The 25,156-nt window shown below is 36.1% G+C and overlaps 2 protein-coding genes across 3 annotated transcripts in view; both read right to left on the reverse strand.

The window, feature by feature from the left end:
- LOC115215651 overlaps positions 1 to 2,578 on the reverse strand; it is a 132,796-nt gene extending 130,218 nt beyond the window's left edge. For both annotated transcript variants that reach the window (XM_036506182.1, XM_029784904.2), the window contains exon 1: positions 2,029 to 2,578. In XM_036506182.1, coding sequence (XP_036362075.1) covers positions 2,029 to 2,064 — 36 coding nt within the window. In that variant the 5' untranslated portion in view covers positions 2,065 to 2,578. The remainder of the gene's footprint in view (positions 1 to 2,028) is intronic.
- Positions 2,579 to 11,066: 8,488 nt separating this feature from the next.
- On the reverse strand, positions 11,067 to 24,885 carry LOC115215925 (ankyrin repeat and SOCS box protein 12). The gene is made up of 4 exons (XM_029785286.2): positions 24,404 to 24,885; positions 17,449 to 17,669; positions 15,875 to 16,190; positions 11,067 to 13,765 (listed from the first exon to the last, which is right to left on the reverse strand). Exons 1-4 carry the CDS (start codon positions 24,597 to 24,599, stop codon positions 13,623 to 13,625), a joined length of 876 nt encoding a protein of 291 aa, XP_029641146.1. The 5' UTR covers positions 24,600 to 24,885; the 3' UTR covers positions 11,067 to 13,622.
- Between the last annotated feature and the right edge of the window lie 271 nt (positions 24,886 to 25,156).

The following is a 25,156-nucleotide window of genomic DNA, read 5'->3' on the forward strand; positions in this document are numbered from 1 at the left end:
AAATAATGTCTGATTATGTACTCTGGATACATTAAGCTTAACAAGTATATGGAATGGTCGAGGCTGGAATGCTTTCGAATATAAGTCTTGCTGGATCAGACAGAGCTGGTCCGCGTTAAACAACATCAGAAATGCCATAACATCAGGCAACAAGGCAGCCTGTGTATGGTTGCTCAGCCTACAAGAAACAGCAGCCAAATCTTCAAATCACACCCTACTGTCTTGTATAAGGTATATGGGACTTCATTAAGTAATGTAGTCCTTCATACCCCTAAAACGGGATATTCATGATTCTAATGCCTTTGATCCAAGGTCTGCGCAAGAAGACCCTGGTCTGGAGTTAGATAACAGCAATCATATATATATTTGAAAATACTAATTTGGGACCGAAAAAGAACACAATATAGTTGATATTTTGTGAAAATAAATAATTATTCTACATCAGAATTGTAACTAAGCCTTTCTTTTTTCTACAACCATCATTAAATATCGTTAATTACACCTTGCACAAAGTTGTATTGTTTGCGGGTGTTAATTAAGAGAAACAGATGCTGAATGAATTTGTGTTATTTAAAATAACATTGGTGGTGGTGGTGTTGAGACAATAATGAAGAGAGGGCAACGGAATGGTAGAATCGTTAGAGCGTCAGAAATAAATACTTGGTAGTGTTTGTTCTGGCTTTTTACATTTTGAGTTCAAATTCCGTCGAAGATAGGGATGGTCATGTTTGTCTTTCATCCTTTCGAGGATGATAAAATAAAGTGCCAGTCAAGTACTGGAGTCGATGATATCGACTAGGTTCCTTTTCAAAATAGCTGGCCTGGTACCTAAATTAGAAACCATTTTTAGTATTATTTTCACTAATGATAATGAGAATTGTATTGATTTCTTATATTGACACTCGTTCATAGCGATGGTGGAGTTAATCGATTGAAGGACCCAATAACATGACTGGTGGTTTTGTTTGTTTGCAATCAGAGCTTCGATCCAGTTGTTTTCCCACTTTAGTTTATTATAACACCATACAATGAAAAACTTATTCAGAGGAATTATAGTAATTAATTATTGTTGTTATTGTTGGTGATGATCATCATGATGCTGTATTCTTTGCCATGATAATCTGTATCCAAAATAAATATTTTTTTTCTTTTTCTATAAGAATCAAGAGCCAATAAGAAATGCCAGGTAGATCAACAATATGGCCGAGGGAAAATACCTCAGTGCCAGGTAGAGTCAGCCAGGATGCATGATGTCAACACAGCATCAACAATATCACCACCAAATTCGACAACAACAGCTGCAACAATACCCACAACAGTAATACAAACACCTCTGCTATCATTAATATCTGCCAAACAAGGGAATCTCTTGTAGTCGCTAGGCTTGCGCGAAATACCAATCAAATCTCCCTCAAATCGTACCCTAGCATCTGAGAAAAAGAGACGTTGGATGGTCCAATGTTCCATGCACATAGGAAAACGACGAGAAGATCACAAGTGGAATGTCTCAATCATAAGTCTGCTTGATCTGACTTGAGCTGTGGCTAAACGACAACAGAGATCCTCCGAGCCAACGAGGGAGCCTCTGCATAGACATTCAACCTGCTAGAAATAGCAGCCAAATCTTCCTCCAATCACACCTTACTATCTTAGAAAAGGACATGCAGTAAGAATGTGAGCTTGGGTTCCATGCATACATGAAAAAGACTAGACTGTCATGACTGGAATGTTTTTGATTATAGGTCTGCTTGATCAGAGCTGATATAGAGCTAATTAACAACGTCCACAAAAGAAATATTTCCATAATTAATAAAAGATTGCTATCAATAAGAACATCATGAGTCTGGTTGAAGCAATGTTGACAATGGAACATTATCAACATGAACTTAATCATAATCATCATAAATTAGATCTCAGAGGAAACAAACACATAATATATACAAGTGAGCAATTACAGAGATGTCCAGGAGCGAAACATTTGCGGAGAAGGGTTAAGAAGAGAAAAAAAACAAAAAATATTAAACTCACCCATCTGAAAAGAGTAGTTTTTATCCAACGTAACATGTTTCCGAAGAAGTCTTATTAATTAAAGACATTTATCTGTGTAACGTATATTGTTTTCTTTTGAAAATGTCGCAATTAGAACATATTAAATATTAAATTTCATCACAAAATTGTATTATAAATCGAGTTATTGTCATGGAAGAATCATCGTCATGATACATGTGTGTGTGAGTGTGTATATATATATATATATGTATATATATATATTACATAAACATTGATTGATTGATGTCAGTTGATAAACATGTGTGAGTACTGTTAAATGCACTGTTGTACACCAGAATTATCCAGGATTGTCTTGCTTATCGCGTAAGTTTCTTGTGTTTGTGCTTGTGATGCTGCTATTATTGACCAGGTTGACGATGGCAGTTGTTTTTATTGGAATAAAATCTATAAAAAATTTATCGCTTCACCTGTCCAAAACAACCGTCTCCAATATAGGTGGCTGCCTTACAGACAGAAGATTCTTGGTAAGAATCCATAACATAATGTATATATACATATACATATATATATAATCAAAATAAGCAACAAGGATATCCAAAGGTAGTATAGTACAATCGTTTCATGCTACTTCATTGAATTAAACAATGCAAGTATTACATCAGCCCTCTTCAGCCCCATATGGAATTTTTTTTTAATTAAATTGACAATGTTCATTTTTATACTTATTCCATTTGCCTGGTGCCTTTAACTTAAGTACCATATTCATCTGAATCTAAATTTTTACTGAACTTATATATATATATATACATGCGATCTTTATAATCTCAGAGATGTATTCTTCGCGTCACTCGCGAAATAGTGAAGAACACCAACACACCTACACACTCGATGAACCTTTTCTTACATAGCAAGTACCTTGCTTTCGTTGTTTTACCCCCATCGCTTGCGTGTATCAGATACTTTCTGATCGTAGTCACAGACAGCCACTACATCGAGAACTTGTGCTGTGCTTGCTCAGCCTTCCTGTCTGTTATAATCACGTGCTCTAATTTCCTTTCTTCCGTTACTTCCAGCTTCCCCTGATCTTTCTTTTATCCCTCTTGTCTCTTTCATTCCTTCTCGTGCTTACGTTGATGCAATATATCTAAAAAGCTGCACGATTCTTCGTCTACTTCTCTCTCTCTCTCTCTCTCTCTCTCTCTCTCTCTCCTCCCCTATCTAGCCATATATATCTATTGTAAATAATTGGTATTTCAAAAGGAAAATAACGAACATATTTTCCTTTGGAATCGCATTATGTATCTGCTGCTTTCTTTTTCTCTCACTACAGTCTATCTATTTACGCTAAATAATCGGAAAACATTTAAAAACAAAAGTAACGGACATAATTTTCTGCAAGAATCGAACCATACATCTCTCTCTCTCTTTCTATCTCTCTCTCTCTTTCTTTCTCTCTCTCTGTTTTCATCAACTGTAAATGATTTATGTACATTTGAAAACAAAAATAATGGACAAGTTCTCTTGAATCAAACCACGCATCTTTTCTTTTCTTCCACTCTCATACATATACTCGTATATGGCATACCACGTGTATGTGTGTGCGAAATACAAACAAAATTAAGGGCGACAATTCTCCTGTCAAATATTTGATTTCTTACATAGTTTACATAAGGTTAAATAAAAGAAAAGGAATGTTTGATTATCTCTACCCAGTACTTGAATGGTACCTTATTTTATCGACTCCAGGAGGAGAAAAGGCAAAGTTAACTGCAACCGAATTTGAACGCACAAAATAGAGAACCGATGCTCTAACAATTCCGCTAATCTACATATTTCAAATGTTAATAAATAAAAGAATAAGGCGTGGGAGTGACTGTGTGGTAACACATGGTTCCGGGTTCAGTCCCACTGCGTGGCACCTTGGGCAAGTGTCTTCTACTATAGCCTTCGGTTGACCAAAACCTTGTAGACGGAAACTGAAAGAAGCCCGTCGTATATATATGTGTGTGTTTGTATTTGTGTGTCTGTTTGTCCCTCAACGTCGCTGGTGTGTTTACGTCCCCGTAACTTAGCGGTTCGGCAAAAGACACCGATAGAATAAGTGCTAGGCTTACAAAGAATAAGTCCTGGAGTCGAATTGCTCGACTAAAGGCGGTGCTCCAGCATGGCCACAGTCAAATGACTGAAACAAGTAGAAGAGAATATATATAGGGAGAGACAGATAGAGATGGAGAGGGAAATGGAAAGCTCAGACTAAAGCTACTGAAAATTACATATTAATCAAAATTTTAGGTTTCTAAGGAAAAATCTATCACGAAATATGGCTTAAAATAACAGTATACCTACACAATTGTGCCTTCATCTCCCGTCGTTATTTACTCGTAAGTTTCAAAAAAATGGATATTTTTTAATGAAATTTCTACAAATCCCTTTCAGATTTGATATTAAAAAAAGGGTAAATGCGCACATGCCTCCTGACACACTTCACATATATATACCAAATGAAACTTGATGTGTGTCAGTATGTATGCATGCAGCTTCTCACTAGTTTTATTCTTGTTCATTGGCGGTCTGTTTAAGGGGAAGAAAAACAAAATAAAATTAATTACTTAATCAAAAAGTTTTGAGCCATGCAACGAGTAACCAGCAGTGCTGAAGGACAAACACACACAATATATACACATACATATGTGTATGTATATGTTCATACATTCATACATACATTCAATTATATATATATATATATATATACACACACACACACACACACAGATAAGGAAATAATTTTATTCTCAAATGCAGAATAATGCAAATAATATAGCATGAACAGGATAAACTATACATATTTTGCAGAAAAATCTGTCAGTAGGCTAGCCATGAGACTTGAACTCACATCCCTGTGATTACACATCAAGTGCTTTACCATTAAGTTAAACTGTCCGAACAACAAATTCATCTGCTAATTTAGGATATATATAAATCTAGCTTTATAAGATGCTATCGTACATTCAATTCAATATCCTATTGTGGGAATTGTATAGTAAACAATAGCAACATGTTATTCAGTTATTCATTGCTTAATTAGAAGTGTATAATCACTAGGATGGCCTGTGCATAATTATATAAATTGCTTAGCAAACTTACTCAATGACTTCTCCAATTATACATCTTTTGACATGCACAATAAGATGACATTTGTGAAAAGTAAATAGGCATCTATACATATATTAGACATGTACATACATGTACATACACACACACACAGAAAATGAACATCATCATACATTCATATAGTATAGGTATATGCACTTATGTATGGATGGATGGGTGGATGGATAGGTGGATGGATGGATGGATGGATAGGTGGGTAGATGGATGGCTAAGCAGCCACATTGTACTTACCGCGACTCAATTCTCTAACATCACAGTTTTGAAAATGAATTCCTTCCTTCATGTGCAACCAAGAAGGTTTCTGCAATGTACATTGGCCTACTAGAAATAGCAGCCAAATAACCAGCCATATTGTCTTAAAAAGTAAGAAAACACTGGGAAATGTAGTCTGGAATAAAATGTTGTATTATCACAATTGGAATATCTCTTTTATCTTCAGTTTAATCACTCATCTCACAGCTAAATGATAACAACAGCACTTTAACATTCAAATTACTCTGTTGAACATAATGCTTTTCAATTAATCATGCCATTATGTTGTAGCTTTGTGATTTTGATGATGTGATTGTTTATTTTTAGAGTGACATTGTAGGATAAGTGTAAGAGGCCAGATTTGGTTGGTTCAAACATAAAACAAGTTGAACGTTTGTATAATTATGGTTGGCTTAAATGCTAAAGAGTTAAATGAACTACAAGGGGTTGCTGAAAAGTTCCTGGCTTTGGGTAAAATAATAAACAGGAGGATCAGTTAATTAAGATTTTACTCAACATATTTCCCTCTCAGATTCCCACGCTTATTGCTGCGGTCCTGCAGTCTTTCTAAGCCCTATAAAAGAACTTGGAAGTTGGAAGGTTGGGCCTTCAACCAAGCCTTTTGTGGTACCCTTAAAGCCAGGAACTTTTCAGCACCCCCTTGTACAGTGTAATAGCTTTCCTTTTTAAATATTCTGTTGGTTTTGATTTAAATATCTGTGAAGATCAAAAAAATGATTTTAGAAAGAATTTCTACTGAAGCAAAGGCATAAAGCAATTCATCTGAAAACTTTTTAATTGACCAACTGCTTTCTTCAGATTTTCAATAGTTCAGCCTAGTTTCTATCGATTACGAGACTTGTCGTGACAGCCATTAAGTATGTTTAGCTTCGATGTCTACTAGATATGCAGAACTGAACTAAAAATGCCATTCAACACAACCTATAGATATATCCACAAAGGTAGTGGCGATGGTGGCAGGTTGATATTTAAATGGAAACAAATACAATCAAAGTAGTGTACGGAAATATATATGCATGTGTGCATGTATGTCTTGTGTTTGTGTGTGTGTATGTACATGTGAGTATGTATATATATATATATATCATCATCATCATTTAATGTCCGTTTTCCATGCTAGCATGGGTTGGACATATACATATATGTGTGTATGTATGTATGTTTAAGAATTTATAAACTGTTGAGAGAATACAAACTAATTCTTTTCCTGGAATATCTCGAAGTGCATATACAAAGCTATAAATAACAGCATGTAAATACTGAGTTGAAAAACCTGTAGAATACCAAAAATCAGAGGCTGCTCCTGGGACCTGAACCAACATGTGGGTCCAAAGGCTTCCACTGTATTATGGGCAGCCTCTGACTTTTTCTACACAAAAGGGGTTTTCAAGCCAATATTTACATGCTATTATTTATAGCTTTATAAATGTTTTCACACACAACATGTATACATGCATAACAAACAAGGAACTGGAAATTTTTTTGGTATAATTTATTCCCCATTTGCTGCTTAATAGAATTTACGAAGTTTTACATGTTAGACAGATATGTAAGGAATTTCCTGTTAAAAATTTTTCAGACAGAGAAATAGAATAATGCATTATTTTATTTCTCCATCTCAAGAAATTCTTATAGGAAAGATCCTTACATGTTTATTTAACATGTAAATCTTTGGATTTCCTATCAGCAAATGAAACATGTGTAATGGTGAATAAATAATACAAAAAATTTTTTTCTGGTTCCCTGTTTTGCTATGCAATAAACTCTGCAAATAATATTTCTTCCACAACACTCAATTTTAACACGTGTCTTGACTAGCATACAGTACATACTGGATTGTAATAATCGAATAAATAGATGTGTTTTATGAGGAAACAGCTGCCTATATAATTGAATTAATTATAGAGATACACACAAGTGAAGGCACATGGCTTAGTGGTTAGGGTGTCAGCATCATGATCATAAGATTGTGGTTTCGATTCCCAGACCGGGCGACACGTTGTGTTCTTGAGTAAAACACTTCATTTCACGTTGCTCCAGTCCGCTCAGCTGGCAAAAATGAGTAATGCTGCGATGGACTAGCGTCCCATCCAACTGGGGAACACATACGCCATAGAAACCGGGAAACAGGCTCATGAGCCTGGCTAGGCTTTAAAAGGGCGCATTTATTTATTTTATAGAGAGATACACACACACACATATACATACATATTAGGCATGCTAGGTAAGTGCTGTAATGGATTACTAGGGCTCCAAGGTTATAGCTGAGATGGTAGTTATGGAGCCATTGCAGATTTCCGACGCACCGGATATATAATCGTTAAAAAGGACAACAAACGTTAAGGCAAGGCAAACATCTCAAGTTGTATACATTATTATTATTGGAAAGAAATTAAAAGTCTTACAGCTGTTTCTGGGATATCCCCGAGTATGAGATATTTCATCATCAGAGACAAACAGGGAAAATGAGAAGGGTATAGATTAATGAGATGCCAACATGAGGAAGGGAGTAAAAGAATAAGGAGATGGAGAGAAAGAAGCATAAAAATTTCAACTTTCCGAAGTTGAAGAAACAAGAGCATAAATTCTTAGGTGGGATCTCACAGTCAAGCGAATGTGTCTAATGACAGTCTCAAACTACCAAGGCAGCCTGAATTCAATCTATCAAGTGTGGCAGTGGATTATCTCATGATTAGCCTTAGAAATGTCTGTTGGTTCCCCCCTACACCCATGCATTAACATTTGTACCAGCTATAGATTTAGTCTGTAACCCTTATTAAGTTGTTTTGCAGGAACTTCTCTAAACAATTTGTTTCCAACTCCTCTTCCTCATCAGAAATTTCCATTAGAATATTTCTGTTAGTATGCTGGATCTTTGAGCTTCCATGTCACCCTTGTCCAGACTGGTTTATTTCTCCAAGTCCTTCTAGTTAACTAATGTATATATATGTGTGAATGTTATTAATATCACCTGAGTGATGAATTCGGCATCTGTTTCCAATCTCTACTAAGTAGAAAGTAACCAGAATCTTTTTTTTTTCATGTGTGAGAAACAGTGGAATGAAAAAAATACCTCACTTGGAAAACAAGTTAAGATGGTGACGGATTACAGGTAGGTTCACTGTCATCAGTTCATTGCAGGGAAAGTTTACCAAGAAAATATAAGTCAAAAACCATTTTATTGAAATAAAAAATAGTGAATTCATGACAGGAAGCACCAAACCATAGAAGATTTGCCTTCAGAAGTTTCATCTAACCCATGCCAACTTGGAAAAACAGATGTAAAAAATCAATTCAATGAAAATTCTATATACATGAAAGATATGTTTTCAAACAAAGTGCAGGCATGCCTGCGTCATTGAGAAACCTGATTCTAATCATATGGTTACAGGTTTAATCCCACTTAGTGGCACCTTAGGCAAATGTCTTCTACTATAGCCCCAAACCAATGAAAGTCTTGTGAGTGGATTTGGCAGATGGAAACTCCAAGAAACCCCATCATGTACATGTAAGATTGCGGATGTTTCCTTGTCATCACACTGTGTAATAGTTGTAAATGAGTGTCACACATTTCCAATGTTCTTCAAAAAACATGTCTAACCGTGGGAAAATGTTACCTCACTTGGAAGCAGGTGAAGGTTGGCAACAGGAAGGGCACCCAGCATAAAACCCCATCAAACCCATGCAAACATGGAAAAGAGGACATTAAAGTCATGATGATGATGAAAATAGATGGAAAAAAAAGGATTTAATAACAAATTTACTGTAAAAACAACAAAACAGTTAATTTTATTTGCTTATTTTTTTAAAATTAATTAGTATCACTTTATTATCTTTTTTGTTTGGTTTTTGTTTCTTTACAATAAATAGCTTTTACAATAAATAATTCGACTTCAAATACAGTAACAATATCGTTAAATATTCATCACAACCTTTGATTGGGTAAATAATGGGCAGGTACTCTGACAATACAAGCACAAATTCTCACAACAAATTTTCATTGCTGCTAGCAACGAGAAACGTTATTTTAAAAAAATTATGCTTCAGCCAAATCAATTGTGTTTCTAAATAGTTTATGACGAACACTCTTTTTCAAATAATTACTTATTAATTGATTAAAAAAAAACAAACGTTATCATAATTAGGAAGGAAAATAGAAATATTTTCTACAATAATCACAAGGCCACAAATTTGGAAAAAGCAGTCTCAGGATTTGACTGGTATTTTTTTTATTTTATTTTATTTTTTTTTTGTATCAGACCTGGAAGAATAAAAGGCAAAGTTGGCCTTAACAAGATTTGAAATCAAAATGTAAAGGGACATAACTAAACACTAAAATGCCTTTTGTCCCACATTCTAGCCATTCTTTCAATCTACCATTCTTGGAAGCAAGAAAATATTTATTCCTGTTGTACTGAAATTTGATTCTGTCTTTTAGGGTAACTAATACCGTTTAAGGATTTGATTTGATATTTTTGTAGTTTTAGACAAGAGATTTAGTCTTTAAATCCCTTTTTTTGTTCAAGGGAATATTTCAAAACAGAGGAATATTGTTTTCTACTCTAGGCACAAGGCCCAAAATTTTCGGGGAGAGGGCCAGTCGATTAGATTGACCCCAGTATGTAACTGGTACTTAATTTATCGACCCCAAAAGGATGAAAGGCAAAGGTGACTTCAGCAGAATTTGAACTCAGAACATAAAGACAGACAAAATACTGCTAAGCATTTCACCCAGCGTGCTAACATTTCTGCCAGCTCTCTGCCTTAAGACAGAGGAATATTAACAAATGTGTGTGTGTATGTGTGCATGTGTGGTGGTTATTAAATTATGGAAGGCGGCGAGCTGGCAGAAACGTTAGTGCGCCGGGCGAAATGCTTTGCGGTATTTCTTCTGCCGCTACATTCTGAGTTCAGATTCCGCTGAGGTCGACTTTGCCTTTCAGCCTTTCGGGGTTGATTAAATAAGTACCAGTTATGCACTGGGGTCGATATAATCGACTTAATCTATTTGTCTGTCCTTGTTTGACCTCTCTGTGTTTAGCCCTTTGTGGGTAGTAAAGAAATAGATTATTAAATTATGGAATTATTCTTCCCTTTTGCATTTATTCCTCCTCCTCCTCTTCTTCTCTGGGTGAATTGGTTTCATCTGGATTAATAAGAATTCATTCAAGCTCTTCTTGAGAGAATTCAGCTCTTTTGTAGAATGCAGTTCTTTTGTAGAAAGAAGACTACTGAGGAGTGAAGCACTTTTACAAGAGACCAATTACATAAGTAGTATAATTATTGGTTTCAAATTTTGGGACAAGGCCAGCAATTTTGGGTGCAGATAGATCGCTTACATCAACCCCAGTGCTCAGTTGGTACTTATTTTATTGACTACAAAAGGATGAAAAACAAAGTCAATCTCGACAGAATTTCAAATCATAACGTAAAAACAGATGAAATGTTGCTAGGCATTTTGTCCAGCTTGCTGCCTTACTTAAGTAATAATTAAAAACTGAAGGAAATTGAAAAAAGATATATTAACACATTTCCTCTAATTTTGCAGACATTTACCAAAAGTTTTTTTTTCTATTTACTTTTACTTTAAAAGTTAAAAACAACTAGCATTAAGAATTCAATAAACAGTAAGATTACCATAAAAGCCAAATTGTTTTATATGAAATTATGGAATCCCTTCCCTACTTTTTCTTGTATTTTCATCCAGCAAAATCCATATTTACACAATTTGTAGCAAATTCATAATCCATTATAAATAATGGAATAAAGGTAACTTTAATTCTGAGTTAAGAGGCTGAGCAATGCAATATCAAATTGAGACATTTATTAAAAGGACATTATCGATATATTCACCAATCCTAAAACTCACTACTGAATAAAAGAATATATATGAATTCCCAACAGCAAGTTAAAGCAGCTTACCAAGACTTTAACAAGTCTTAAGTAAGTACAATTGACATAAAAATAATCAGACAAAATAGTTAAATATCATGAAAATAGCACTTGAATAAATTCACATTCTGTTTGAAAAAATAGTTCAATTTTAGTCTTTTCTGAAAGGTCCATTTTGCTCTTCTTTTCTACATAAACTATTAATGAGTAATTAACTATACACACACAATACCAGTCATTACATTCTTGACAACAACCCTGTATTGAGCAGTTTAATGTAAATCACAATTCACACACACACACACACACACGCGCGCACACACAATTTCTTCGATTTATTTCAGCAATAACAACATAAATTGCCAGGAAAACAACAGAAATATTCCTGCAAATAAACATTCCATCACAACACCAAGAATATTTGATTTTAATATTTTCATATCACATTTTGCTTCAAAACAATCTAAAGCTGCAGATTATTCAAAAATAGTTTCAATAAATTACATCACGGTAGCACTGTACAGCTGACAGTCCTAAATATCATAAAAACAATGTTTCTCGTGGCAGTTTTGAGATAAGCATATATCTTCGATTCTTAACCTCATCTAACAGCACCAAATTAAATAAAAGAATAATGATAGGCACAACAGAACAAACTTAATTTACAAGATGAGTGTTGAGATTGAACCATGCAGAGAAGAACTAAGTTGTCTTCAATGACTTTAGCAGAGTAAGATTTTATTTTGTTGCTAGGCAGGTAATTTTGTAATCTTTTTTCAGCATGTCAGCTATGCAAAACAATCTTTAACAATGGAGGTAAGCATGAACATCTTAACATGTTTTATAAATGTTTATTTAGAGTTTTCTGTTATATAAATCTCAATGTGTCTGTACCACAGAAATCAGAATAAATTGAAGGCATTTTGGGCAGCACAATCTATTGGACTTTATATTTAATCTGTCATCTTTCTTAACATTACTACAATCTCAAGCTATATCACAAGACAGCATCCAAGTCTATGTTTTTGACATCTTAGTTCAATTGTCTTTTATAACAGTAGTTCCTTAACCATCACTCTTATAATGTCAGAGTAGTATTATGGAACTTTGATATAAAAGGTTTTGATAAACACAAGTTTATATATTATTTCTTCCCTACATATGGTTGTTTGGAACCTCTGCATTGAATGTTCAAAGTGCAATTGGATGCTTAACCACGACAGGTCCAATACAGATGTTCCAAAGAACCACAGCAGTGAAATGAATGTAAGGGAACAAATTAAATAAACTTGTGTTAATCACAATTTTCCCTATATTTACTCTGTATATCATAACCAGTAATACTACTAAGTACAGTAGTAACCAAGCCACTAAAATAAGAGCAAACTTGATGATGATAATCTACATGGAGCTCTAAACTGAACAGTAGGAGTCATACATCTAACTGTATACACAGGATATGTATGCATGAGTGAGTGTGTATGTATGTATGTATGTATGTATGTATGATGCATGCATTATTACATAGACATACATACATACAAAAAGAAAGAAAGAAAGAGACAGAGTGAGAGCAAGGTGTCATGTAAATTATTTATGTATCACCAGTTTTACCCTTCCTTCGTTAAGATCATCACTGTCAGCTGATCTATTGTAATTTTTGTGCCAGCAAAAAGGATCATAGATTGCTTTTGTAATTTGGATTTTGTAAATTGCAATGCATAAATCCTTCAGTTTCGATTTTCATGTTAACCATATAGAACACTTAATGAGTTTATATGACCTTCACATTTAGTTTTTGTGACTTCTATGAGATTTTGCTATTACAGAGTTTCTGTTAATTTTCTCTTTGCCCCATGTTTGAAATTCTCCTTGATTATTTTAGTTACTATCATGAGAAACAAATCACTCTATTTTTTACTTAAAAGTTTTTTTCCCCAATTTACTTCCGAATGTTGTCAATGAAATTCACTTCAATAGCTTTAACATCACTTGAAAGCCAGCAGTTTAAATCTATAGTTTTCCAAATACAACAAGCAATATTTGTGAAGAATACACACATTCCTATCAGCCTAAAGCCACTTTCCTTACCTTTTTACATATCTCCAGTCAGCAGTATTCGAATAACAAGGAAAAACAAATGTAAACCCCAAATATTTTAAACTATAATTTCAACAAGAATTTAAAACCTTTGCTAAATATCATTTTTCAGATTAAGAACAAAACACGCTTATCATAAAATAATTGCATGAAATTTTAACATTGTTGCCAAGAATTCAACCACACAGATCATCATAGTTCAAGTAAGATATCAAAAACTTTGGTAACATCACTAGCTCGTTGATTTTCTTTATTCTTTGCCATCCAATATGTTTCCAAATGCATATCCTGCAAGATGCTTTTAGCTGCCGTGGAGTTTCTGTTCAAAGAGAAAATGAAACCATTATTCTAGATAAAAGGAAAGTCTGTCAAGAATAAAGGTGTGGAAAATATTCACTGACTTCAAGGTACAAAGGTTACATTTTATCAATCATCACATTAATATGTTCTGTTTGGTCCATTCTGTTCAATCCGTATTAATATGCTTTTATGTATTTCAATATATTCCTATGTCCTTTTACTTGTTTCACTCAATAGACTGCAGCAAAGATGAAGCTCTGCACTGACGGATTTAGTCAACCAAATTGTTGCCAATATGTATTTATTTAACTCTACTAGGACAGCTCCCCAGCTGAGCAGCTCCTATTAAACTGCTTAACCTGTACCAGCATGGAAAACAGACATTAAACAATGATGGTGATGATGATGATGATGACGACAACGACATCCTATTGGTCTCTCTTTTTTATTGGTATCTCGCTTATCTGTGCCCCCCACACAATAATCAAGGGGGTTGCAGACTGAGGGGTTTGGTGGCCAGATGTGAGGGGTGGTGTGGTCACAGAAATTGTCTGACCACCATGACTGGGTTCTCCTGCATGTGTGGCATGGTGCATAATCCTGTTGCCAGATGTAGGGCCTTCCAACAGCCACCCTCTTGATCCAGGGTAACACTACCTCCTCCAGGCACTTGATGTAGGCCTCCGTGTTGAGTGTGAGGTTGTGTGCGGAGATGAATGGAGGCATAACGTCACCATCACTAGTGATCACTCCAAACACCATGATGTTGACAGGATGTTTGATTTTTATCACTAAGTAAATGCACTGTCCTCAAATCAACACCCAAACACTCTGAAATGTTCGTATTGGTCTGAATGCCAAGCAGTACAGCATGTCTTTTCCAAATTACTGGCAGAGTGAATTGCATCATGGTGCTGTTTTTCTCACAGACAGTGCTCAACTGACCCTACTATACTGTGTAGTCAACAAAGAGAAGAGAGAAGGAGAGTGAGGGAGCGGAGAGAAAGAGAGTAAGGGAGAAGAGGGAAAGAGAATAGGGGTGAAAAGATAAAGGAGTGAAGAGAAGTAGGAGGAGGGGAGGAGGTTAGATGAAGAGGGGAGGAGAGTTGAGCCCAAATGACGTAAAAGAGCAAAGAGAGAAGATTAATCCCTGTTCACGGCGCAAACGGGAGTCCGGATGACCTCTGTGCAAGGACAATTCGAACACAGACAGGTGTTGCAAGGAGTAACCGGTGGAGCGGAAATGGCATGAGACTGGAGTGTCATTGCTGAGGCGGATGTCTCGGAGGTGTTCTGCGAACCGGTCAGCCAAGCAGCGTCCCGTTTGTCCGATGTACAGGGAATGGCAGAGAGAGCAGGAGATGCAATAGATGATATTGCTGGAGGTGCAGGTGAAGGAGTCAATGATGCGATAGGGTCGATGATGGGTGCCGGTGAGGAGAGTGGTGTTGGAGAGGTAAGGGCAAGTGCGGCAGCGTGGGCGGGAGCAGGGGAACGAGCCAGGTTGGGAGGTAGGGTCAGGGAAGAAGCTGTGGACCAAGAGGTCTCGTAGGTTATGGGCTCGTTAGAAGGAGGGGAGGGGTCGGTTAGGGAAGAGGTGTGAAGTGGACGGGTCGGACTGGAGATGTTGGAAAGCTCAGAGAATGGTGCGTTGGAGAGATAGGGTGGTGGGGTGTTAGGTGAGGGGAAAATGCAGGCGGGAGACTGCAGGGCAGGTTCGGGGGGGGGGGGAGCAGATGCACGGTCCACGGAACGTGCTCTGGCAAGGGCAATATATATATATTCTAAATAATAACTATTCTAATTTTGTGATATATCTTCTATTTTGTAACAATATAATTTATACAGTGATAATTTAATTTTATAATATACCATATATATAGTTGTATAGAAGTCAACTTTTTGAGACACATTTTGAAATCTATATTTAGGAGGTCAAATACACCCCAAACCTGTGGGTTTTGTCTAGACCCATGTTAGAATCCACAATCTTATTCCTGTAGGCCAAACACTGCAACCATTGGGCCACATATTTGCACATCACAATATATAATTAACCAAAATGAATACATTTATAAAATGAAATATCCTTTAAAAAATTTGATGAAGGCTGCAAAATGTGACTCACCTTTGAGGATGTTAAGAAGTTTGACACACTCGTTTTGATCATTGTCTAATTCCCAAGCAAACATTAGAGATTTATCCTTCTGAAAGATATTAATTCCAAACTGGTAAAAGAGATGGACATATATACTGGAGTATTTCTTCCGGACTGCTCGGTGACAGAAATATCCAGACAAGTTAGGGTCTGCTCCTGATTTCAATAATAACTTGACGCATTCCAAATGTTGATAAGCAAAAGCCAAACTTAGTGGCCTTTGATAATCAATCTTGATATCATTCTGATTCTTGAGATTAACATCAGCACCAAATTCAAGCAACAACTGAAAGCAGTAGAAAATATAAGTAACTAGCAGTATCGCCCGGCGTTGCTCGGGTTTGTTTTGACCCTTTAGAATTGGAATTTTTGAAAAGTAAAAATTTTGTATTATGTAGCTTGTTATTCTCTTTAAGTGAACATTTTTCTTGTTGAAATGCACCGAAAAATGGTGACACAGCAGTCAAAAAATCGTAAAAAATAGGGATTTTCATAGAAAAAAAGCACCTTTTTGGTGTAAATAATTTTTGGTGACATGGTCCGATTTGAATTTTTTCTTCTACGGAAGGAAGAGCAAGCCTTCTTCTATCATACTCTCAATTTTGGTCAACTTGTGCCACAGGGTCTCAGAGGAGATAGTGTTAGTTGAAGGCTACCAAACCTGCCATACACAGACAACTTCAGCTTTATATAGAGAGAGATTAGTAAAAAGAGTTATGTTAATGTTTAAACACACATCAACCCTGACTGAGCAGACTTATAACATTTCAGGCTTGTCACAAATCAGTTTAAACTCATAGATGCATTCAGAGAAACAGTGTTCCTGATATGTAATACTGACCCTAAGTGGAGATCATATTGTTCACTTCAAAATACAGTGGTTTATCAGAGATGCATGTTTGAACATAAACCTGGATGAATATTCGGGCCAGATATGTCCGGTTTAAGTGCTAAAGGGTTAAAATGCATCCAACTGTGAGTTTTCACAGTTCTATATTTAAAAGATGAGGAATTATTTACATTATTTAGAGTTGACGGATATTTGTCCTCATCTTGTTTGTTGTTAACACAATGTTTCAGCTGATATACCCTCCAGCCTTCATCAGGTGTCTTGGGGAAATTTCGAACCTGGGTTCTCATTCCTAGGGTATTTTTCAATGTTATTGCTATTATTATTATTATTATTATTATTATTATTATTATTATTCAGGTCACTGCCTGGAATTGAACTTGGAATCTTGGGGTTAATAGCCCTGGCATATGGCATAGTGGTTAAGAGTGCAGACTACTAACTCTAAGATTCTGAGTTCGATTCCAAACAAGATCGTTCATTTCTTATCTTCTGTGTCTAGCCATGGGGAAATATTACCTCGCTTGGAAACTAGTGAGGGATAGCGACAGGAAGGGCATCTGCCTGGAGAAAATCTGCCTCAACAAATTTTGTCTGACCCATGTAAACATGGAAGTGTGGACATTAAATGATGATGTTGATGATGATGATAACACACACACACACACATGTATATATAAAATTTATCACAAACCTTTATTGCTTCTAGGTCACCATGCCAAGCTGCATGACAGAGTGGGGTTGCAGCATTAGCCAAATCTCCATCTGGGTTTGCACCATGGATGAGAAGAAATCTTGCAACATCAAAGTGTTGATTTCGAAGTGCTAGGAAGAGAGGCGTTTGAGCTTTGATGTCTGAGGTAGATGTAATACAGTTATGCTCCAGAAGTAACTTTACACATTCTAGATTACCTCCTAAGAAAGAAAGAAACATAACAATGGAATATCTTTAACAATAATTCATTAGCAGTATTAATTAAAATGATTTTGAATATTGGCAATGAAAAATAGAAAAGTCAAAAATTTATTAAGGGTAGGATGTGGTGCATTGTGAGTACAGTGGAGTGGAGTTAATTGAATCAGTCTTTGTAAGTGATTGGTACCTATCATACCCAGGGGAAAATAAAATTAGAATAAAAAGGAACATAATCATGTCCTGCAGTTTGGGGTCAGTTAATCAAAAACAGCTGATTGAAATACAATTCTTTTATCTTTTATTTGTTTCACTCATTGGGCTGTAGCCATGCTGGGCATCACCTTGGTGTTTCTAGTCAAATAAATCTACCCCAATAAAATAAGTACCAATCATTAACTGGGGTCAATGTAATTGACTACCCTCTCCCACCAAATTTCAGGCTTTGTGCTTATATTAGAAAAGATTATTATCATCATCATCATCATCATTATTATTATTATGATTATTATTATTATACCAGTGGCAAAGGTTGATAAATTAAGTACCAGTAAAACATTGGGGTCGATGTACTCAATTGGTCCCCTTGCCCTAAATTTCAGGCCATGAGCCTATAGCAAAAAGAATTAGTATGTGTTAAGTGTCTATAACAAAAATTTAGAAAATGTTGTAGCTATATCGGGAGATAATACTGCAGTGAACAAATCTATAGCCATTGATTGGATGTGCCTCTCATAAATTCAATCTAGCTGTTTCTGCTTATCTTGACAAGCAGGAAGTTCTGCTTGATAAAATTAATATGTTGATGGGCAAGGTAAAGTCATTAAAACTTGCAGGTAAACTGTGGGAAAAAAAGCCTTTGCAACCTATACAAAGAAATAAAACCTGTTGGTCCAGTACTTATAACATGATTGAGAAGTACATCCAACTCAAGCCATTTTTAGACTCGTTTCAAGGTGATCCAAAGCTGGTTGATGATCTGTTGACTCCACATGATCATAATGATCTGCAGACTCTAAAATATAATTTAGGAAAGTTAAGCTCAGTAACAGTCACTTTGCAAAGAACAGAAATAGATTTGGGAGATGCTCAAATTCTTTTTGACAAAATTCTAGCATTATATCCTTATGAGGAGTTTTAAAAATATTTGCTTCCATTAGCACAGCCCAAATTTCTCATCCTTGTTTTTATGTCTTTTATTTTTACAGTGTACATTTATTTACTTGGCCGAGTTGAATTCAATGAAATTTCTAAGCCTTTCATCATTTGTTTTCAATAGTGCAATTGATTTTGTATCTAGTTTGTGAGATTCTTTGTTAGTTAGTTGGGTATTTAACGAATCAACTAATAATAAAAGAGTTTGATTGACCCTTTTAAAGTCAGGTGTGGCTTATTGACACACAGCTAAATTGTGAAGAAGATAGTGTTCTTGGTGAAACATGGTTTTCACCATGTAAACAGAGAAGCATGGTGCATGTGTTTATTATATTTGGAGATGAGGAAAATATAAAGGTTGCACGGGAACCACTGATCTAGTGATTAATTGAATATAATGCCACATTTGCATCATAAGCTGTTTGATTGATTATCATATTTTTTCCTTTTTTATTTTGCATCTCACATGAAAAGATTTATTTACACCTGGCCTTAGAGGATTAATAATATTAGCATAATGATACTCCCTAGACACAACAAAAAAGTGTAACTGATCTTTCTCTTTTTTATAATTCATCCTTATCTATTTAAATTGTTACTTGTTTAATATTTTTCCATAGCTTTATAGCAGTGCCATTCTTATTTACATATTTGGACATTTATGTCACTGGTCACCAAAATGTGGGTCAAAATAAGATTTTGTGGTTAAAAATTTATGTGGAATAAATTGGTTTTATTTCTACAATACACAAAATATTTTAACAACTTTTTATACAATTCATCATCATCATCATTTAATGTCCGTTTTCCATGCTGGCATGGGTTGGACGGTTTGATTGAGGTCTGGGAAGCCAGGAGGCTGCACCAGATTCCAATCTGATCTGGCAATGTTTCTACAGCTGGGCAATGTTCCTAATACCAACAACTCTGAGTTTAGTGGGTGCTTTTCACATGCCACTGGCACAGGAGCCAGTCAGGTGGGCCTGGCATCGATCACATTCAGATAGTGCTTTTTACGTGCCACTGGCACAGAGGCTAGTCAGGGGGTACTGGCATTGGCCACATTCGGTTGGTGCTTTTTATGTGCTACTGGAATGAGAGGCAGTCAGGGAGTACTGGCATCGGCCACATTCGGATAGTGCTTTTTACATGCCACCAACATGGGAGCCAGTCAGGTGGCCCTGGCATTGGCCACATTCGAATGGTGCTTTTTACATGCCTCCAGCATGGGATCAAACAGGGGACAATGGCCACAGCTACAATATTGGTTTTACTTGACTCAACAGGTCTTCTCAAGCATATCACATCGTAAGACACATCAGGGGGTACTCTTAACTGGACCGGACATGTGTGGCTGCAATCTCACTTTAGTTGCCAGGTCTTTTAAATCACAGCATATCTCCAAAGGTCTCGACCTCCTGTCATTGCTTCTGTAAGGCCCAATGTTCAAAGATCATATTTCACTACCTCACCTCATGTCTTCCAGGGTCTACCTCTCCCACAGGTTCTTTCCACAGTTAGGGAGTAGCACTTCCTCACGCAGCTGTCCTCATCCATACATAACACATGACCACACGAGTGCAGTTGTCTCTCTTGCACACCACATCTGATGCTTCTTGTGCCCAACTTTTCTCTCAGGGCACTTACACTCTGTCATGTATGCGCATTGACATTATACATCCAGTGGATCATACTAGCTTCATTTCTTCCAAGCTTACACATGCCCTCAGCAGTCATGGCCCATGTTTCAGTGCTGTGTAGCATGGCAGTTCACACATATGCATCATACAGTCTACCTTTCATCTTGAACGAGAGGCCCTTGGTTGCCAGCAGAGGTAGGAGCTCCCTGAACTTTTCCTAGGCTATTCTTATTCTAGCTGCTACACTCTCAGAGCAACCACCCCCACTACAGACCTGGTCACCTAGGGAGCGGAAGCTATTAACTACTTCTAGTTTCTCCCACTGGCATGTAATGGAATCTGTTTTCTGAACATCTTCGGTGTTTACTGCCCCTGTGCATCTGCCACACACAAAAACAATTTTCCCAGTTAACCTTCCTTTGATATTGCTGCACCTTTTATGTGTCCATAGCTTACACTGGGTACATCATATGGAGTTGCTACCCAGCCTTTTCTACAGGTCGAGCAGAGCCATCTATTCCTAATAATATTTAATTATAAAAATATATTAGGGATTTTTAAACATCAAATGGCTATAAGGGTCTATCCAAGTAAAATAGGAATCAAAGGGTAAAAATGGTTGACAATCAGCGTTAAACTGTTTTACCCTAGGTAAGAAGTTGGAGACTTATCTATTCCACACTTATAATAACATCTTTATATTCATTTTATATAGTGGACCAATAAGAAGATCACTAATAGGATTTCTGAAAGATTGTCAAGATGCTTACATGCTTATAAATGCATTTTCATATAATGCAGTAAGAATGAATTTGAGCAATCGCTAACCAAATTAATAACCATATTTATCTTATAGTATGGACTGTAATCTCCCCATTCTTATAAGCACAAAGCATTTATTTGATTCATTGTGTGAGCATATGTGCACCAAATCATGCGTATGTGTATGCTTATATCCTCGTGTAAGTTTGTACGAGTGAGTGTATGTGCACCATACAACCTAAGCAAGGGTGTTTATACATCCATATCTGCTAACGGTTACATTTGGTACTTTTTCGATGTATTGTGTATTTGTTTCTTTTGCCATCTGATTTTTATTCATCTTCTATAATAATGAAGCTGTATCTCTTAATTTTAAACCCTTTAGCAAAGCAGTTAGGAAGTGAGGGTTACCATTGTACAGTGAAAACAGTTGAAGTTGGATGGCGAGGATTCATGGCTGCATCAACATGTCGGCTACTCAGGCAGCTGGACATCAGAGGCTGCAGAAGAACTGCCACAATTAAACGCTTCTCTAATGTTGCTGAAAAGAGCTCAATGTGGATATGGGCGAAAAGGAATGACCAATGGACCAAGTTATGGATTCCATTGGTTATTTACAGGAATAGAAGGAAGAAGAGAACTAACTTTACCATCGGTCAGAGTGGCCTGGTAGGCTGAAATAAAACACAGACCTGGGAACAAAAGAACAATCCAGGTTCAAATCCTGCTGGAGACAGGACTTTGGAAAGCAACAGGAGGACACCAAGGAGTCGTGACCTGGGTGGGCCTGGCTCCTGTAGAGTGTCAGGTATAACGGCCAAAACACTTGGATGAGATTTCTTCCTCTGAAGATCTCTCTCGTTGTGCAGTCACCTTGTGGTGAGTTTCTGTTATTTTTTCATAATTAATGTTTGCATAGTAAGGAGTATTGGAAGTAAGCTCCAGGCAAACAGAGCAGGCTTCAATAATACTACCTATTAGGTGGCGAGCTGGCAGAATCGTTAGCACGTCAGGCGAAATGCTTAGCGGTATTTCGTCTGCCGTTACGTTCTGAGTTCAAATTCCGCTGAGGTTGACTTTGCCTTTCATCCTTTCGGGGTCGATTAAATAAATACCAGTTACGCACTGGGGTCGATATAATCGACTTAATCCGTTTGTCTGTCCTTGTTTGTCCCCTCTGTGTTTAGCCCCTTGTGGGCAGTAAAGAAATAGGTATTTCATGTGCCGTTACGTTCTGAGTTCAAATTCCGCAGAGGTCAACTTTGCCTTTCGTCCTATCGGGGTCGATTAAATAAGTACCAGTTACGCACTGGGATCGATATAATCGACTTAATCCGTTTGTCTGTCCTTGTTTGTCCCCTCTGTGTATAGACCCTTGTGGGCAATAAAGAAATGAATAATACTACCTTTTTATAAACAATAAAAACCTCATATTCCAATCAAGCTAATATTTATTAAACCCACAGTAATTTAAATACTAAATAGTTATAAATATGACTACAGAGTCATACTTTTAACTATTAAGTATTAGAGTGAAATTAGGCCCAATGATGATCTTTTCAATGGCCTAAGTGCAGAAGTGAACCGACCATTTTCGTTACCCTAACCCAGCTCCACGATGACTTTTTCAGCGGCTATCAAGGACGGAGATCGTGGTTATTTATTTTTTTTTCATTTGTTCAATACACATTTGAAATGAAAAAAATAGTCACAAAACTTACTAAATAAAGTAAGTTTTGTGACGAGAGAGAGAGAGTGTGTGTGTGTGTGTGTGTTTAAAAGTAAATATAGATTTCGCAAATTATACAATAAATATATATACATACATACATATATCGGGGATCGACTGGTCAACCAGAGTCGTTCCTTTGAAGAATTTGGACAGCTTTAAAGAAGCAACTTTTTTTTTTTTTTTAAGAAATATTTTCTATCGTTATTTACAATGAGTCAATGAAAAGGAACGTAATTTAGAAAAGTAAATAGCAAGAAAATGGAGAAAAAAAAGAGGCAGGTCGGTAAATAAACACTTAAAATAGAAATATGCACATCCCCCACCGATCATGCATCACGCAGGGGAAAAACGGAGGTTCCTTGCTAGAAAGTTTAGGGACACAACCAAAATGCCTGAAATAGGATTTTGAAAATTGAAATGTAAAGAGGGTTCCAACAAAATCTATCAATGTTTTGCTAAATTTGCAACACTTTTGAAATATTTTATAAAATAAAAAAAATTACACAGATATCGAAAGGCAATCTTTGGTTTTAATTATAAGCGCCGTAGTAGTGAAATTAATTATTAATATTTACCATTAACAGGCTTTTTTAAAATCATTTTCCGCGTGAATATTGGTCAGGAGAAATGGCAGCTAAAACGCCTGGCTTTATTTATTTACAACCCTTATCATTCCGAGCTCAAATCACGCTGAGGTTGACGTCACCCTTTATTTTTCCAGTTCCATGAAATAAGCACAAGTCGGACACTAGAATATCTATGATAGACCATACCATTTCACTAAAATGCTTAGTCTTGGACCAATGGTTAAAAATGATCGTTCTGGATCTTGCTATCTGTCCAAGGTCCGAATTATCTCTTGGGAATAAACTGACGATGACAAAGGTGCAGTAAAGTCTGCCTCTCTTCATATTATTCTGTAAGAATAACGATTCCTGCACCGTTTTGTTATTGTGATGAGTTAGATTTATTTCCTAAATACATCACTGAATGATGAAGAAGTTGAAATAAAAATTTTCAAAAATAACGCATGTTTGGAATATGGTCGAAATACTTTAGGACAAATAATAACATCAACAGAGAACATCGGGACCAAATCTTATTTCCGTTTACCCTAAGAAAAAAAAAACGAAACCAATTATCAAACGAACAAATGTAAAGGAAAGAGAATTAAAGATAATGTTTTAGTCCAAATTATCGATTTTGTAACAACAATAACGTATTCGATATTTTGATGATTTCATCTGTTGAGATTATTTCTCTTTAATTCTACCATTTCTCGGTGATGTGTCTGTGCGCGCCATCGACTTTGTGCTGTACAAGATTTGTTTTTCTACACATCCACATCGCCGAATAATGAAGTAAACAGAAATAATTCATAGTGGAAAGATTATCAGAATACCATAGATACGTAAAGGAAATAAATAAATGCCAAAATGTTTGGTACCAGCAGCTGCTTGTGCCAGGGGTGTTTGTCCCATGCAGTTCTTCAGGTTGATATCAAGCGGAGTACAGTGTGGAGCTAAGAGAAGGGATCGCATCTGATCCAAGTTACCATCTCGTGCTGCTTTATGTAAATCACTGTCTTCAACATCTCCAAGTTGGTCAAAGACCGGATGGAGTAAAACCTGCATGGGATTCATGCTTGGTTGAACTAACAAACCATTTTTGATTCATAGAAATTCTTCACTTGTTTGGCCGTTCTCGGAGAACAGTTTTACAAGGGACATCATTCACAATGCACTGACTGTCTTTGCTTTTTGCATGTCTGCTAGAGCGTCTCAACGAAATTTTCTTCCCTTGCTTGTTATCTGCTATTGATCAATTTGTGGTGGAAAAACAGCTCCTGTTTTCCAAATTTTATGAGAGAAAATATCAGAAATTAGTTTAGAGAATAAGAAGGAAAGACGATGAGAAGAAATGTGTTGATTGGCAACTCGTAAAAATATCGAAATGCATGATAGTACACATGTATCATATTAGAAACGATATTTTCTTACAAAATAAAAAAATAGTGAATTTAAAAAATAGCTAATCAAATGTTTCTAATATATTTTCACAAACAAAATTCATGGTAATTAGAAATAATAATTATCAGTAAATCAAATATATTTCAAGAATAATCACAAATAATTTTAAAATATTTATTAAACTATCACATTTCACAGGGTAGAATAGAGATAATAGACTAAGATTACTT

The sequence above is a fragment of the Octopus sinensis genome, linkage group LG9 (assembly GCF_006345805.1).
Source record: "Octopus sinensis linkage group LG9, ASM634580v1, whole genome shotgun sequence".
In the NCBI taxonomy this organism is placed as follows: domain Eukaryota; kingdom Metazoa; phylum Mollusca; class Cephalopoda; order Octopoda; family Octopodidae; genus Octopus; species Octopus sinensis.